The sequence below is a fragment of the Leishmania major genome, chromosome 35 (assembly GCF_000002725.2).
Source record: "Leishmania major strain Friedlin complete genome, chromosome 35".
In the NCBI taxonomy this organism is placed as follows: domain Eukaryota; phylum Euglenozoa; class Kinetoplastea; order Trypanosomatida; family Trypanosomatidae; genus Leishmania; species Leishmania major.
This window is the reverse complement of record NC_007284.2, coordinates 1,407,672-1,424,583: the sequence shown is the minus strand read 5'-3', so window position 1 is coordinate 1,424,583 and position 16,912 is coordinate 1,407,672. Positions and strand designations below refer to the sequence as shown.

Sequence of the window (16,912 nt, the reverse complement as noted above, 5' to 3'; positions counted from 1 at the left end):
GCCTTCGCATCGGACCATGCGCCGCACAGACTCTCCCTGTCCTTCCTCATCCATCCCTCGGGTGCGTGCTGCGTGGCAGGCGCCCCACGGACATGGGTGAGCTGCATGGCCTGATCCAACGCGGGCCGCGCCCAGGCTCCTGCTCGAGGGCGGAGACGGTGGCGTCTGCCGTGCGGGTAATAGGGGGGTGGTCAAGGCGACATGCCGGATGAGCTCGAGGAGGGCGTTGGCCCGCCTCAGGTCAGGGTCCTCGGTGGCCCTGCGCACCCCCTGCCTGTGTGCCATGCCTCGCCCTCGGCCGCTTCACGCGGCGGCATCCGATAATATGGAGACCCTCCGCATGGGGAGTCTGGAGGACCCGATGGTGCAACTCGGGCTGCTCTCGTGATGTCTCCGGCATCTGTGCCTCATCAGTGCAGCGCTGGACAGATGCCGAAGATGCCACATGTTGTGCGCACATGCGCTGCGGGGCTCACTGCTATGGGATTCCTTCGCGCCCTTTCCGTCCATCGCTCTTGCTCTCTCACCTCCGCACTCTTTCCTTCGACGTGACACACCAAGCCAGCAACGGTTGGCAGCGCGTGCGCACAGCGCCCGCATTTTCGGGCCATGGGGCCTGCTTCAGGACGGCGCTGTTGTCTGTGGAGGGGAAGGGGCTCGCTCTCTTCGTCTTCTCCATCCCCGTCGGTGCCACTGGGGCGTGCCGGGGTGGCGTGCACGCTCACCGCGTGAGGCGAGGTGTGCTTCGAGCGTCGGGCGATCCGCGAATCTCGCGCAGCATACCGGGCACCACGCCATCCGCGCACCGCCTTGTCGCTGCCAGGCACCCGCCGCTGCAGCGATCTCCAGTGCACGGACGGGGTGCCCGTGGCGGACCTGGGCGAGGATGGTCGCCTGCCGTCTCGTGAGCTCAGCATCCCTGTCCATCTGGTGTGGGACGGCTGCCGCCAAGCACCTCTTGTCTCAGCGCGCCGCATCGTGTATGGCGGCTTCGGGCGATGTCGGCCGGGCGTCTGGGGCCGGCGACCAGGCGTGTGATCCACGCAGTCGGCGCCGGCTCCTCTGCGCGTTGGTGGCTGCGCGTGAGGGCGGTGTGTGCGTGCGGGGCTCCAAAGGGGTCGCTGCCTGCACCCCCGCGTGGGCGCCGCCGAGGGGCAGTGGACCCGCTTCCTCGAGCAGGTCTCCGCTGCCCGCGCGCCGTGGGGTGCCCACTGCGACCGCGGCCCTGGGGGAGGGGGCGGGGCGTTGCAGGGCTGCGCCCCTCCGTCGGGGCTGGCTCTTTGGTGCTCTTCGATGGGTGCGTCCAAGTGAGGGCATGCTCGGGCGGCGCGCGGGGGGGGGGGCCTCTTCACGGGGGCTGCCTCCAGCGGCGTCCGTTTTGGCGGCCAGAACGGCCTACGAGCGGCCCCACCCGATGGGGCAGCTCCCCCGGCGGTGTCCGCCACGAGTCTCGCCATTCGGTTTGCCTTGTCCGTGGGTGGCGCGTTGCGGCTGTGCACGTGCGGTGGTGGGTGCGGCTGCGTGGCGGATCCGCCGCTTCTCCATGATGCGCCTTCGGGCCGTTGTGGTGGCCCCGGGGTCAGTGCGCCCCTCTGAGGCTCACGCGTCTTTGCGCCCTCGTCGCTGCGGCGGGCGCAGCCCTTGCGGATCGATTTGGCAACCAGGGGGCAGCGGGCTTGGCCACGCGGTGGCCACCCGGCGCTGTGCCGTTTCGGGACGCCATCGCCGCTCACGGGCGCCAGGTGTTTGCCCTTGGGCGTAGCGCGCGGGGGTGAGGACGGGGGGGGGGTTCCGGCCCAGTTAGGCCGCCGTCTCCTGTCGCACACCCCAGCGGCGAGAGTTGGTGTCGGATCGAGAACTTCCCGTGCCACCAGCGTCACTCTCAGGTGGGCAGCCCGGCGCGAAGTGCATCCGCCGGGTAGGGTCGTCGCAGCAAAGCCAGACCGTCACGGTTGCAACCTCGTCCTGTAGAACAAGGGGGAGGACCAACACCTCTACGTATGCCCTCCTGTATGTGCGCGGAGACGCCGCAGCCGTGCTTCTCTTTCCACACGAGACCGCTGAAAGCTCGGGCTGCCGCATGCCCTACAGACCTGTGGTGGTCGAATGCGTCTCTTCCGGAGTGCAGACTTGCATCGTAGATTCGACGAGGAGGCGGGCCAGCCAACACCGTCTGGCGTCGCTCAGCCCATCGCAGCTCCGCTGTGCATACAGCGCAGACTCGGCCCAGGATTACGCTCAACATCACCACGACGCAGCAAAAGCAGAGAAGCTGGAGGAGGATGGGCCCGTCTGCTGAATTGCCGGCAAGATGCGTAGCGGGCTGGCACAAGCTTCCTCATGGCTGCAAGTGCCTTCGGCACAGCGCGAGCACACACCTCCTCGCCGAAACCGAGAGTCCGTAGCCGTGCCCGAGGGGTTGGCTGCAGGCTCTTGGTCTCCTCGCAGGGTGAGTACCGAACGCTGATACGACGGTGCGGTGGCTGGCGTCATCAGAGACAGGAAAGCGAGGGGGAAAGAAAAGAAGCTAAAGGTGCGATCGCCGCCATCAATGGCACAAAGGCTGGAGCGTCAGCAGTGTGCGTGTGCGTGTGCGTGTGTGGATACGTGTTCTCGCAACGAAAGGAATTTCTTATTTGTGTTTGTTTCCGTCACGGAGGTTAAATGGGGAAAGATAGTGCGGCTTTATATATATATATATATATATATACACGCTGTATCGCCCTCTCTTGCGTTATTCCCATTTGTGTTGATGCCTGTGTACGCATGGCACTGTGTGCGCTCGTCGTATGTCTTGTATGATGGCGAAGAAGCCTCCCCTGTGTTCTGTTTGATTCGATTGTCTTCTTTTTCCGCGATGTTGAGTTGGCCTGTGTGTCGACCTTCTTCCTCGTTTGGAGGTTCAGCGGAGTCGTCAGAATGGCTTCAGTCGCTGAGAAGTACAAGCGTTGGAAAGGTGCACGGGAGAGGTCGCGAGACAAACGGCGGCGAGGGTGGCAACAGTCAAGTGGCCGGAGGTGATGTCTGTCACACGTGTAAAACGAACTGCCGACTTCGTTCTGTTGTTGTTTGCTTGCTTTGTTTGCGGTACGGCAACTGCACTTTGGACAGGAATAGAGTGGGAAAGGTCAAGCAAGACGACAGAAAGTGGATGAAAACGGTGAGAGTCGGGGCATGAGGAATGTGTGAAAACGCAAAAGTGTGCGTGTCTAGTGTCCCGCGTCCCCCTAAGTGTCCACTTCTCCCCTTTTCCCCTCCCTCAGCTTCCCAGAGGGCCACCACCACCGCCTCAGCTTCGTTCTTTGCAACCCACCACATACCTCCCTCTCCTTTTCACCTCAAAAAACGCGCAGTTTCTTATCAATCTATGTATATGTGCATCCATATACGGGCGGTTATTATTGCTTCGTAGTCTCTCCCTCCCTCCCTTCCTCCCTCGCCCCAATTCATCACGAATGGGGTGTCGTGGGGGTCGTGGCGACGGAAACGGCAAGCGGCGCCGGGAGGAGGAGGAAAAGACGGCCAACAATCACGTCTGGCGCTCACACCGAGGTACACACAGGCGGAGAGGAATGAGTTGGAAGGGTGAGGTGGGGGTCTCCTTACACCTCGCTTTGCTTTTCTCTTGCTTTCACATGGAAATCAAAGGTCCCTACCCCTCTAACAAAAAAAAAAAATGATGGGGCTCACAACAGAATGCGGGCCTTGTGTATTACCTCCGCGCTCCTCTGCTTTCATTCTTTTCAATCCTCCTCTTTGGTTTGTCTTCCGTTTTTTTTTTTTCTTTTTTATGTGGGGGAGAGAAGGCGGGAGGGGGTGGGGGCTTTCTGCTTTCTTGTGCGTGTGAGAGTACATGAACGCGGTGAACGAAAGAAGCGTGCGCGCGGAAAGAAAAAAGTGTGTGTGTGTGTGTGTGCTTCACGCGTTGCACTTTATTTCTTGTTTTGCTGTCCGCCTAGATGTCAAGGATGATGTGGCCCTCTTCTTTTCCCTTCTCCGCGTGGTGTATGAGGATACCTTGTCCTTCTTGACGCGCATTTTGCACGTGTTCGAATCGGTCTTGGGCACCTTCGCATCCTTTTAGTTTGTTCCCCAAGTGCATGCTGAATGATTCGATGGGGAAGGAAAAGGAACACCACTTCTTCGATGGAAAAGTGATCGCCAGAAGGGCGTACGAGTATGTTTGAATACACGGTCCCGACTTTCGGCTTGCTCCAGCGCGCCTTTGTGCGTGTGGCGACGGCTCACTGACGACCCTCCCCTCTGTGTGCGCATCAACGGGACATTCCAACTGCCTGCTCATCTTGTTCCTCGTGATGCACGCCTTCTTCTACAATTGGTTAGACCACCTCTCTCTCGTTTTTCCCCGATACCAGGCCGTTGGCACATACACACCCATAACGTATACGGCACCCATAGTGCACCCGAATCGGGTAAAGAAAAAAGAACGAGACGCAGAGATTGTGGCCCTCTTCTCCGAGAATACAAAAGCGAGTCTCGGTTCCGTTGACTCGCTTACTTAAACACTGCACGCGCACACGCTCAGACGATTCCTCACGCGGGGCAGCTCGAATTTCGGCTCACTCGTTTTTTTTTTTTTTGGGAGGCGGGTGACAGCGAGAAGGCGTGAGCACGCATCTGTGCATGCGTGTTCCAACAGACCAGAGTTGCATAGAATTGACGAGATAGAGAGAGAACGGGGTGGGCTTGTGCTCTCAACCCACATAGAGGTAACCTCCCATCACCACTCCTCTGCTTCCATACATATCCACTTCCCCCTCACACACGCACGCACGCGCAGATGTTGTCAAAGATTCACCGCGTAGAGCTCGACAACTTCAAGAGCTACTACGGCAAAGCTGTCATCGGGCCCTTCAAGGATTTCACGTGCATTGTTGGGCCCAACGGCGCGGGGAAGTCCAACTTGATGGACGCGCTGAGCTTCGTGCTGAGCAGCACCGTCACACAGGCAAGCGCCTCATCGATGCGCGGCAAGTCCGCGGTCGACTTCATTCATCGCAAGGCAAAGACGGCGGGCAACGGGTGCCGCGTGACTCTGGTGATGCGCCATCCGGCCTCGCAGAGGGCAGTTGCCGCCGCTGCAGCACCGACTGGCGGCGAGGCAGGCAAAAGCGATGCCGTTCCGTCCGCCGCCCGTCGTGGCGCGGTCGTTGCCGACGACGGAGAGCACGTTCATCACAGCAGCACCGTCGAGACCTCTTTTACTCGCCAGGTGGATGTGCAGGGTACGGTCTCATGCCTGCTCAACGGCAAGCGAGTGACAGAGAAGGAGTACGTGGCCGCGCTTACCGAGCACCGCATTGGCGCCCGTGTTGACACGTTTCTCGTGTTTCAGCATCAAGTGGAGGCAGTTGCGCAGAAGAAGGCGAAGCAGCTGACGGAGCTACTCGAGCAGGTCAGCGGCAGTGGTGAGCTTCATGGTGAATACGCGGCCAAGAAGGCCGCACTGGAGAAGGCCAACGAGGCGCTGACGAGTGCGTCTCTCGAAAAGCGAGGGGCTGCTGTGGCGGTGCATCAAATGCGACTGGCCAAGAAGGAGGCGGAGCGCTACGAGGAGCTGCATCAGCAGCTGACGAGCGTCAGGCAAGAGCTAGCCCTCTCCGAGCTCTTCGCCGTCGAAACGGAACTTGAGAAGCACAAGGAAGAGCTGCAGCAGCGCCGCGACGCGCTTGCGGAACTGGAAAAGAGCATTGCAACGGAGCAGGCGATCCGGGAGATGAAGCGGACGTACGCGACCCGGCACAAGACCTATTTGGAGGAGCTGAAAAAGGCGCGTAAGTCTGCCGATGATCTGCGGCTTAAGCACAACACGGTGGAGCGCATCAAAGCGGCGCTGGCGCACCTAACCCGCAAGGCAGAGCTGCAGCGGCAGGAGCTGGAAGCGGCGCAGAAGGCGACAACTGTCCGCTCTGCCGAGGCGGAGCGCCTCGAGGGGCAGCTGAAGAAGCAAAAAGCGCTGCTGGACACTTTCGAAAAACGCTGCGCCGCTGACGACACGAAGCGAGTCACGCTGGACGCCGTGCTCAATCAGCAGCAGCTGGCCGAGTACCGGCAACTGCGGAAGGAGGCGGAGTGCGCGACCGTGATGCTACGCCAGCGCCGGGAGACGGTGCTGCGGCAACGCGACTCCGCACAGGAGGCCCTGAAACAATGCGACAGAGCTGCGGAGGCACACCAGCAGCAGATAAAGGACGTCAGCCAGGCCATTGAGACGGCCGCGAAGTACGGGGCTGAACTGCAGCGGCGCCGCAGCGAGTTGGAGGAAACGGTGAGCACGCTCAAGGCCCAGCTCACAGAAGCCAGTAAGGACCTTGAAACAATGCAGAAGAAAAACAAAGCACGGGAGGCGGAGCTGGCACGACTGCAGGAGCAGTTGCACGAGCTGCGCTACATGAAAGACACAAGCAAGCAGAACTTGCGCATGGCGGACGCTCTCCAGGCCTTGCGCTCTCTCTTCCCAATCCGCGGACGCATGGTGGATCTGTGCACGGTGCCCAGCGAGCGGCACCGTAACGCGGTCACGGTGGCCATGGGCAAAAACCTTGAGGGCATCGTTGTGGAGACAACCGCGGTGGCGATTCGCTGCGTCAAGTATCTGAAGGAGCAACGCATGCCGCCCATGACGTTTCTGCCGTTGGACGCAGTGCAAGGCAAGGCTGTCGACGACCGTCTGCGCACATTTGGTGGCACATGCAAACCCATTGTCGATGTGGTTCGCTTTGAGCCTGAGCTGGAGCCGGCGGTGCGGTATACACTGGGCCAGACGCTGCTGTGCGACACGGTTGCCGAGGCCAAGTCGGTCGCCTACGGCCGCGACGGGGAGCGCTTCAAGGTGGTGACGCTGGACGGCACAGTCCTCCTGAAGAACGGGTCTGTGCAAGGTGGTTTGGCCTCCGTTCAGAGCCGCGCCCGCAAGTGGGACGAGAAGAAGTACGAGGACCTTCGCGCTGCCCGCGACCGCCTGTTGAGCGAAGCCGCCGGAGGTGGGGAGGCAGAACTGGCCCGCATCCAGATCTCGATTCGGGACATGGAGGCGCGGCGCGAGTTTGCTGAGAAGCGCGTCGCTGTAGTGCACACGGAGCAATGCGCCAACGATATCAAGACGCAGCGGCTGACGGAGGAGCTGGCGAAGCTGGAAAGCCGCGGAGCCGATTTCACGACGCGGCAGAAGGGATACGCAGCGGAGCTGCAGGTGATGCACAAGGAGCTACTAGAGCTCTCCAAGTCGATCTCGCGCGTCGAGGGACAGGTTTTTGCTGACTTCCAAAAGAAGGTGGGCATCCCCAACCTGCTACAGCTGGAAGGGCAGCAAACGCAAGAGGCAAAGCAGCGCGCTGAGACACGGCAGCAGCTGCTACTCGTGATTCACAAGCTGGAGAGCTCACTCGAGATGGAGGTGAAGCAGGTGGGCGACGCGAAGATCGCCGACTTCGAGGAGGCGTGTGCGCGGCTGCACAAGGAAAAGGAGCAGTGCAAAAAGGACCTCACCGATTACAAAGCGCTCGTGGAGAAGGCGGAGCGGCAGCACCAGGAGATGAGGAAGACGGCTGCGCAGAGCCGCACCGAACTCGACTCGCTGGAGCAGCAGATTCGAAACGCGACTCGAAACTCCGAGACTGATCTGGTTCGTGTCGCCCAGGCGCGGAAGCTCGTCACAGGCATTCAGCTTGCCTGCGACTCTCTGCGGTCGCGTCGGCTGAACCTGGTGCGCCGCTGCCAGATGGACGAAATTGGTATTCCACTGAAGCCGGTGGCCAGCAGCGGAGCGAAACGCGCGCGCGGCGAGGATGCGGACGCGGCCACCCGCGCCTCCTCCGGCCTGCCTACGCCGTCGTCGCGCCAAAGGTCTAGCGCCACGGGGAGTCGCGCGCAAGTTCTTCTCTCCGAGCCGTTCACACTGCTCGTCGAAGGCGGAGCGAGCCAGAGCAGCGTTCGCGGAGGAACGAGCGCCGCATCTTTTGCCTCCTCGCCGGCCCTCGATTCAGAGACGACCATGTGCATCGACTTCTCCTCGCTCACGGAGGCACAGCGAGTGGTGGCAGCGGACCGGGCTCAGTTTTCTGCATACAGCCACCGTACCCAGGCGCAGTTGGAGGCGCTCGCGGCGGAGATGGAGTCTGTGGCGCCAAATATGAAGGCCGCCTCGCGCGTCACGGCTTCAGAGGATCGTCTCGGGGCGTCGTCGACGCTGCTCGACGAGGCTCGCGATATGGCCCGTGTGGCCAACAAGGAGTTCGCGCGCGTCAAAGAGCAGCGCACGGAGCGCTTCATGGAGATGTACGAGAAGGTGGCGGCCACAGTGGACCAGGTGTACCGCGAGCTTACCATGGGCACCCGCGCCCATGCAGTGCACGGCTCGGCGTACCTTAGCCTGGAGAATGTGGAGGAGCCGTACCTCGGCGGCACCACCTACCACGCCACACCGCCTCTCAAGCGCTTCATGCCGATGGAGCTGCTCTCCGGCGGAGAGCGCACCATGGCGGCGCTGGCGCTTCTCTTTGCGATCCGCGAAGTCTCCCCGACGCCCTTCTTCGTGCTGGATGAGGTGGACGCGGCGCTAGACGCCGGCAATGTAGAGAAACTTGCGAGATACCTTCGCAAAAACTGCCAGTCGTGCCAGTTCGTCGTGATTTCGCTGAAGGAACAGCTTTACCACATGGCAGATATGCTGCTGGGCGTTATGAAGGACAAGGATCGGGAGAGCTCTAAGGTGCTCACCATGGACCTGCGTGGCTACCCGTACTAGCGCGCACAAGAACAACCACACGCAGAAAAAGGAAAAAGCGAGCTCTGCGAGGAAAAGACGGACGGAAAGACAGTCGCCCGTGGCAAGCAGCGATGCTACGACGGCTGGGTGTGGAGAAGGGACAAGAGCGAACAATGACTCACCTCTACGCATTATACCTTCGTAGCTTCGACCACTTCGGGCTACTTCGATTCGGTTTCCTTTCGTCCCTTCTCGTGCGTTCGTGCTCATGCGTATCCTCTTCCTGTGAAGCGCACCCATATTAGCACACCACAACGACGCACGTCGACGGGGCGGCGATGGCAGGAAGCAGCCGCTGGAAAGCCACTATCCTGTCCTCCTCCCCCGCCTGTCGATCATTTCTTACGCTGCTTCTGTGGCCGTCGCCACTCCAGCGTACGGTTTGTACAAGGGTGCGCGCACGCTCGCCTTTTTCGTCGCAGTCTCTTGCTCTTCTGTTCTCCGTCTATCGTTATGTTTCTTGTCTTGCGCCGACTCAAGTGTCGCAGGTGGCGGAGGTGGAGGGGCAGTGCACCTGTTGTTCTTCTTCACCCACCCCACCCCCGTATTTGAGGCGAAACGTGGGAGGTGCTCTCGCTCGCTCGCTCGTGTTTCCTCTGCCGCTGCTCGGCACACTCCTCTTTTTCAACAACGATAGAATTGCTGTAATACAGAGCTACAGAGGGAGTCCACCCGGCCCCGCCCCGCCCCCTCGTCGTCGTCGTTGTCTGTTTCTGTCCCCCCCCCCCCATCCCACTCACCGGTATATGTGTTTGCATCTCCGCAAGGCCAAGAAAGGGGCAGAGTCCACTCCTTCCTCCTCCCGCCCCCCCCATAGACGCTCTTTTCCACCTTTTTTCATAATCGCACTTTCTAGCTGTTTGTTTTTACCCCCCCCCTCTCTCTCTTGGGGGAGTAGGGCCTCGCGCCTCTGATGTTACCTGCACTTTGCTTTTTTTTGGTTCGTGTGTAGGTGTGGGTGTGGAGGGGAGCTCACCTTTGTGATTCCAGCTATCACGGATGATTATATTCCCGGCAGGTGTGCACGTGTGAGTGGTGCGCATATCATGCTCAGAAGGTACCAACAGCCAGAAGCAGTGCACGCATGCACAACACGCGCGCATGCTTTTTTTTCCGCGAGAGCCGATGCGACGTAGTCCTTGTGCTCCCGAACACCTGCTCGCGTGATCAGCCCACATCTACTGCAACGGCGAGTCATCCATGCGCAGACTTGACCGCCGCAATCTGAAGTGGAGCGACGACAAATAGGTGGCGCCGGTGCAACCACTGTGCCTAGTGCTGCACGCACCATCAGGTCCACGTCCTCGTACTTCCCCCTTCTCCTTCTTCCGCTCTTTTTCTTCGATGGCGCGCATTAGGGTTCACTTAAGTCGGACTGTTTCCAACGTGCCGTTGTCTCTGCTTACGACATTGATTTGGTTCTGCACAAAAAATCATTCTCTATCGAGGTTATCAAAAAGGCCCGACGTGAACGTCAAGCGACGCACCTGCGTTAGCGGTCGTTATTCCACTGGTGCGTCAAACTGCTTCGGCACGCCGATAAATCTGCCGTTGGTCAGTGTTGCCACACACCCACCCACCCCACTCCTCGTTTTTCACTCAACGTAAGCGCACGGACGGTACCTGACCCAGCAACCCAGCCGCCATGGGAGAGAAGCAATCGAAGGGGTATTGGCAGGAGGACGAGGATGCGCCGGCATGCAACGGATGCGGCTGCGTCTTTACCACCACGGTGCGTCGCCACCACTGCCGCAACTGCGGCTACGTCTTATGTGGTGACTGCTCGCGGCACCGGGCTGCCATTCCGATGCGGGGCATAACGGAACCAGAGCGCGTCTGTGACGCGTGCTATCTTGCTCTACGCAGCAGCAACATGGCAGGGAGCAGCCTCAGCAAGGGAAGTATGGTGCCCATCATCAATCAATGTGAAGCGGCCAATCGACCAGCTGCGTGGGCGGAAGGCGGTACCGCCGGCGGTCCGTCAGCCGACCCGAGAGCGTCGGATGCAGCCGGTGTCGCGGCCGAAGCGCAGCCATCGAGTACCGCGCCAGAGCTGACCGAGGAGCAGCGAAAGGCGGAAGAATACTACCATAACCTGTACGACGGTGGCGCCGGTGAGCATGGCGACAACAACGCCGCAGGGACTGCCGGGACTCGCCAAGGGACGATCAGCCCGGAGGCGCTGGAGAAGGAGCTGCTCATCCAGCGCTGGAACACGGTGCGGCAGGCCACCGTCTACGTTGACATTCTCGTGCAGCAGTCGGAGCGCGTTGAGCCGGATACGGCAGTGGAGTACAGTCGTGAGACGGAGGCTCTCACCCTGGAGCCGGAACTACCTATCAACCAACTCGGCACTCGGATGTTGCCGCTGCCGCCGCCCAGCACCGATAGTGCTCGCTACCTCGTAGAGCCAGTGACGACCATTGGAATGCCCAGTACCACGCTGGAAAAGGTGGCCGCGGATCTGCAGCAGCGGCTTGCGACGCGGATGCCGACACATGCATTAACGCGTGAGTCGGCCGACGACTTTGTCGGCTATTAGAAGTGACGGGGCGTCTTCTGTTTCGTTCCCTTTTTTCTGATGGCACACATTCATAATGTGATGTACGTGTTTAGGTGAAAGGGGCCGATGAGGGGAAGCAACGGTATGTACTGTTGAACGTGTCTTTGAGTGTGTGTATGTGCGTATGCGTGCGTGCGTGTCTCGCTTTTTTGTTGTTGTTGTTGATCCTTCCCCCCCCCCCCGTCGCCGTGTTTCCAAGGCGCGTTGTCATCTGCTTGGTGCTCCGTCTCCCCCTATTGTGCTAGTGATAAGAAAGCCAGATTCTTTCGTTTAGTTGTTGCGGTTGTCGTCTTCAGCACTCTGGCTGGCGTCGTTGTCGAGCCGCGGAAGCTCTACGTTGGAATCTTCGCACACATCTCGCTCCCCGTGCCCCCCCCTCCTTTGCTTCTCTCACCGCAGACACATGCACCGTGCGGTGCTGTGAACAATGTCTCTTCGAGCGTTTCTTTCGTTTTCCATTAGGTGATGCGCCCTGGTAGAACCCCGCCTATGCCCCCATCGACAGTATGCGCTCCCTCGTCCCCAATGCAGCGACTCTTCGCCTCTCCCCTGCTCTTCCTTCGTCTCACTCTGCCTCTCTTTTCATGCAAGGAGAACGGAGGCTGCCGAGATTGTACATAACTATAAACGAAGAAAAACGACCGGCAGCACGAACGTAGACGCGCGCGTGGACCACTCGTCACGCACGAGCGCGTGCCTCCTTTCTCTTTTGGTGAGAAGGCGAGTCTGAGCCCCCATCCATCTCAGCAACGGCCGCACTTAGAGAGGCCTGTTGGGCGGCACGCCCTCGGAGGGTTTGTGGACGTAGGAACACGGCGTACTCTCGCTCACTAGCACCATGATGCACTCCAGCGGAGTGGCGCGGCGCCAGATGCGTCCCTACTACAATCTGCCCTCCAAGTCGGAGCACGGGCGCCGCATGACCGGCTTTCTCACACCGTATCGCCACTGGATGTGGAAGCAGAACGAGCTCTGGCGCAACGTGCATGAGGCCCAGTTTGAGCATCTAAGAAAGTTGTACAAGCGTCAGTGGCTCGAGTCGTTCCGCGTCAACGCTGACGAGTACATTTACAAGTACAACATCACCAAATCTGCGCAGCTGGCGCAGTGGGAGCACGAGATGCAGGGCCAGGAGCGCAAGCGTCGCGAGTCGCAGCAGCTGGCACAGGGCCGCCAAGCGTTGAAGAAGAAGCACCTAGACCTGCTGCGTGAGTTCCACGAGCGGCAGTTCTTCTACTGGTACGAGCGTGCGAGCGAGCGTCTGCAGTACATGACCCACATCAACTACGTCCCACAAGCCAGCATTCAGGAGCACATCGACCGCGAGCTGGACAAGTACACGGTAGGGTCGAAGGCGCCGTACCCGCTCAATTTTGTTGGCCAGATGCCGATGCTGGAAGACAAGGACGGCAACATTGCGCAAGTGCCTGCGAATCTAATGACGAACCACGCTACGGAGAACCCAGATGGCGGGGTCACCATGTACGAGGCACCAGAGGGCACCGCCGTCGCGGAAGAGAAGCTGCTGCAGATGATAGCGTCGGCCCAGGAGGAGGAGTTGCGCATTCGCCCCGAGGATAGTGACGCCTTGTCGGAGTCGATGGAGGACATGGACCGCAGCGAGAGTGCGAGAATTGACTCACGTAAGGTGGCGCGTACCATGGAGGAGACAGATGAGGAGCGGGAGGTGAATCGGCGCGCCTACATCGATCGTGGCAAGACGGGCTCCAAGACTATCTTCCGCCGCCCACGGTTAGACAGCGATGGCGCCACGCCGCCGAGCGCTGGTGGCACGACGCCAATGAAGCGCCGTAAGTCGAAGATGGACAGGATGCATGCCTTACAGGAGCAGCAGGACGCGGTGGCGGCCAAGGCAACGGCCAAGGCGCTGAAGGACGAAGATAGTGTCGCCAAGGCGACGAAGCGTGGTGAGGTGGCGGAGAATAGAGGCCGCTTGCGCGATCGCATGATCATGCCGTCTCTTGAAACCCTGCAGCAGTCGCCTGAGATGATGGCGCAGAACAAGCCAGGCGGCCGTGTGCGGACACATCACCTCATGGAGAAGGTCTACGGTATCGGTAAGTTCAAGAAAGGTGGCGGCGGGGACGAGGATGCGTAGATGCAGAAGGCGGCGGATTCGTCTGTGCTGGATATTTCGGCTTGTACGTGACATGCCCGCAAAGAGCATTGAAACAGCAACACACACACACAGTCCAGGTGCACCCGCAAGGGCAGAAACGTGTCTCTGCCACCGTTGCTTGAGTTCAAGAAGATCTATATGTGCATCTGGTGGTGAACAGTCTTCCCTTGCGCCACCACCATCTCCTCTCTCTCGCTGTGAGGCACGTTTGGTTTTCCTTTTCTTCTCTGTCGCACGTAACAGCAACCGCCAAGCAGTCATGCCGAAAGAAAAAAGGAGAGACAACCATTACAGCAACTTCGTGTGCTGCCCTCCTAGTGTCGTCCGTGGCACGCCTTGATGCGTGTGCCTGTGTGGTGGTGGTGTGGGGGGGGGGGAGTGCGCACGCACACACGCAGCCACACAAATGCGTCACGGTAACACCCTTCATGTGTTTGCAGGTCTTCTTCACTGACCGCTTCTTCACCCTCCCCCTCTTAATCCTACGTGGCTGGCCTCTTGGTAGGTCTTTGCCAAGCTACTCTGACCTGTACGTGTGCACTGCATTCCCTCACCCTTTCATTCCTACCCTGCTCGCCTCTAGCCTCGCTTGCACCGCTCATCCGGGCACAGGAGGCGCAAAAGAACGACACTCTGAGTCACCAGAGCGTGCTGCGTCCTCGCCATTGACTCCTGGAAGGAACGCAAGTCAAGTACAACACGCATCACACCGCTGAGGATTTCACACAAAAAAAAAAAGAACGACCGCCCCCCAAGCACTCCCGTAGACCGAATCGGCGAAGGTGATCGGCGCCTTGTACAGAAGACTGGACAGCGTGACCGAAAATCTTTTTCTTTTGCTTAGCATCAGCCACCCCAACCGTAGCGCGACTTGGCAGAATGCACTCTTATCGTCTCGAGGTGGCCGTGAAGCGGGTGTACGGACTCAACCCACTCATTGCCAGCTCCGCGTCAACGATTTCTGTGGAGATGCGCTTCCTCGACTTTCCCCCCATCGTGATACACCCGCAAGGCTACGCTATTGGCAACTCAGTGACATATAACATCTGCCACAAGGCCGACTTTCGAATGAGCAGTGAACAGGCTGCCACTGTCTTTCCTGCCATGTGCCAGTGTCAGCTGGTCAACATGAAGGAAGGGGCAGTCGTTGGCGCTGCGCGGTGGTCGTGTCCGTGTCCTTTGGTACCACAGCTCGATGCAGCTGCCCAACCTCCCCTGCGCACGTATGCCAGCTACGTCATCGGCAACGCTACCGGTGAGACAGTGGGCTACGCCGATATGAACTGCCGGGTGCTCTCGCAGGATGCGCCGGCACCGCGGGCATCGGTGACGCCGCTACCGGTCGCTGCACCTCCTGCCCGTGATGCCGAGCCTAGCAGAGAAGCAGGCGCCGAACAGGGCAAGCCGTACATCGTGCGTGTGGTAGTAGGTGAAAGTGATCGGCATCGCCGCCCAAGCCAGCCTACTCGCTGCGAAGGCGTGCAGGACGCGTCACGCGGGCATGAGGCGACGGCGGCGCGTGCCAGTGTTAGTGATCGTGGCCAGCCGCCAAGGCGTGTGCCGGCCAACACCGCCGAAAAGAGCAGTCTGCTTCATCTCCTGCAGTACGATGTGGCGTATCAGCTGCAATCTCTTAGCGAAACCGTCGCGGCAGCGCTGCACCGAGAGCACGATGTGTTGACACGCACGCCACTCAAAGGGCCGGACAAGAGTGGCGCCGTCAGCACCTCCCGGCTTACCAAGTCCATCGACCACCATGTGGCATCGATTGTGAGGGTGGCAAACATCATATTGCAGGTGGCAAATCAGCTTGTGGACAACAGCCCTGCCCCGCCGCGTATCGGAACGAGTCGTGAGGTGAAGGACATGGCACGGCAGTGGCGCAACCCAGTGAACAAGCTGCCGCTTCCCGCTGAAGGCTCCGTAGGCCATTACTTACAGTACGACGTGCTCTACCAACTCCAGTGTTTGGGTACCAACTTGTCGTACATGATCGTTGCCTACCGCGCGGCGCTAGACACACCGCTGTCGTCGATCCCTGCACAGCACGTAGAGTACTGCGACGAGCTTGGGCACCAGATTCAGCACCTCACGAAGCACATCAACATTCTCGTCCAATCTAGCGTGGATGGAACGCTCAGCACAGCGGCGCCGTCTGTCGTGCCAGAGCCTGTCGCACGCGATAAACACCGAAAGAGAAGCAAGAGAAACTCGCAGAGCACACCGCCGGCTGCAGGGCCGCAGCTGGTCTCTCCCAAGTTCACTGGTGTCGCCAAGAGCTTGAGTCGCGCTTCCTACTCGTCCTTCAGCAGCACCCGTAGCGCGAGCAGTAGTAGTTTGTCCTCATCTTCCTTATCATCGTCCTTGAATCGACCGCCAGCGCGGGAGTCGCCGCCGCAGGCGCCAGCAGTCGTAGCCGTACCGGCAACTCCGCCGCCAGCCGTGCCATCACCGCAGGCGGCGACACCCGCGCCGAACGCCACGTCCCAGCCCCTGCCACCGTCGCCTTCCTACAGCGCGGCGGCGGCAACAACATCAAGCCAGCCAAAGTCGCCTCCACTGCCCACCAAGCCACCGCCGCCGCCCTACACCGTCGCCGCGCCGTCGGCTCAGCCAACGGCAACGCCACTTCCAACGCCAGCAAAGTCGCAAACGGGGCTCTCGCCCTCCAACTCAATAGAATCCTTCAGCGCGCCAACCGCCCCGTCGCAGGCGAATCAGCTTGTGTCACCCGTCGCTTGGATTAACCAAGAAAGTAACTATCAGCCACCTCCAATCGCCACGTCGCCACTGTCCCTTCACACCGCGTTGCAGAGCACGGGCATGTACGGCACGGCTTCTTCCACCTTTGCGCCGCAGCCCGTCCTCGCCACCGGCGGCCCACCTGTGCTCAACCCTCCGTACTTGTCCTCGGTGCCTCCACCGCTCGCAACGCCGACTCCGCTTAAGCCGCCAAGCGCTGCACCTTCACCGCCACCAATAGCCACACCGAAGGTGGCCACGCAGCTGCCCCTCCAGCCGCAGCCCCAGGCGCCGTTGGCGATTCCGATACCCGTGCCCATCCCACGCTGACGTGTTCAGTAGCAGGAACGCGGCCTTCTTTGCTTATTTTTTAGAGAAACCGTCCGCCACCTGCTCTTATAGATTTTTTTTCATTGCCCAGCCATCGCTGCCCCCCTAATGCGAGACACCTCACTGCGCGGCATCTACGCTACGTGTTCACCCTCCGGGGTAGCCAAGCAGCCGCTCCCCCTATCCCTGCCAACGCCAAGCCGCCCCTGGTCCCGACAGGGTCAGGCGCCCAGAACGTGGGGAGGGTCAGTGCGACTTGTCGCTGCTTGATGGCAGCGGGCACGTCCTGGATGGCGTGCGTTGGAGCGACCTGCGACAGCGGATGTCTCTGCGCCACCCATATGGTGAG

At 60.2% G+C, this 16,912-nt stretch overlaps 4 protein-coding genes across 4 annotated transcripts; all 4 read left to right on the top strand.

Annotated features, from left to right (window-relative positions):
* Positions 1-4,801: 4,801 nt before the first annotated feature.
* Positions 4,802-8,767, top strand: LMJF_35_3510 (putative structural maintenance of chromosome (SMC) family protein; the record flags this gene model as incomplete). Its single annotated transcript, XM_003722697.1, has 1 exon — positions 4,802-8,767. One exon carries the CDS (start codon positions 4,802-4,804, stop codon positions 8,765-8,767), a length of 3,966 nt encoding a protein of 1,321 aa, XP_003722745.1.
* A 1,924-nt stretch (positions 8,768-10,691) lies between these two features.
* On the top strand, positions 10,692-11,330 carry LMJF_35_3500 (conserved hypothetical protein; the record flags this gene model as incomplete). Its single annotated transcript, XM_003722696.1, has 1 exon — positions 10,692-11,330. The coding sequence occupies one exon, from the start codon at positions 10,692-10,694 to the stop codon at positions 11,328-11,330; it is 639 nt and encodes a 212-aa protein (XP_003722744.1).
* An 859-nt stretch (positions 11,331-12,189) lies between these two features.
* LMJF_35_3490 (conserved hypothetical protein) lies at positions 12,190-13,470 on the top strand (the record flags this gene model as incomplete). The annotated part of the gene is made up of 1 exon (XM_003722695.1): positions 12,190-13,470. One exon carries the CDS (start codon positions 12,190-12,192, stop codon positions 13,468-13,470), a length of 1,281 nt encoding a protein of 426 aa, XP_003722743.1.
* Positions 13,471-14,370: 900 nt separating this feature from the next.
* On the top strand, positions 14,371-16,563 carry LMJF_35_3480 (conserved hypothetical protein; the record flags this gene model as incomplete). The annotated part of the gene is made up of 1 exon (XM_003722694.1): positions 14,371-16,563. One exon carries the CDS (start codon positions 14,371-14,373, stop codon positions 16,561-16,563), a length of 2,193 nt encoding a protein of 730 aa, XP_003722742.1.
* Positions 16,564-16,912: the final 349 nt, after the last annotated feature.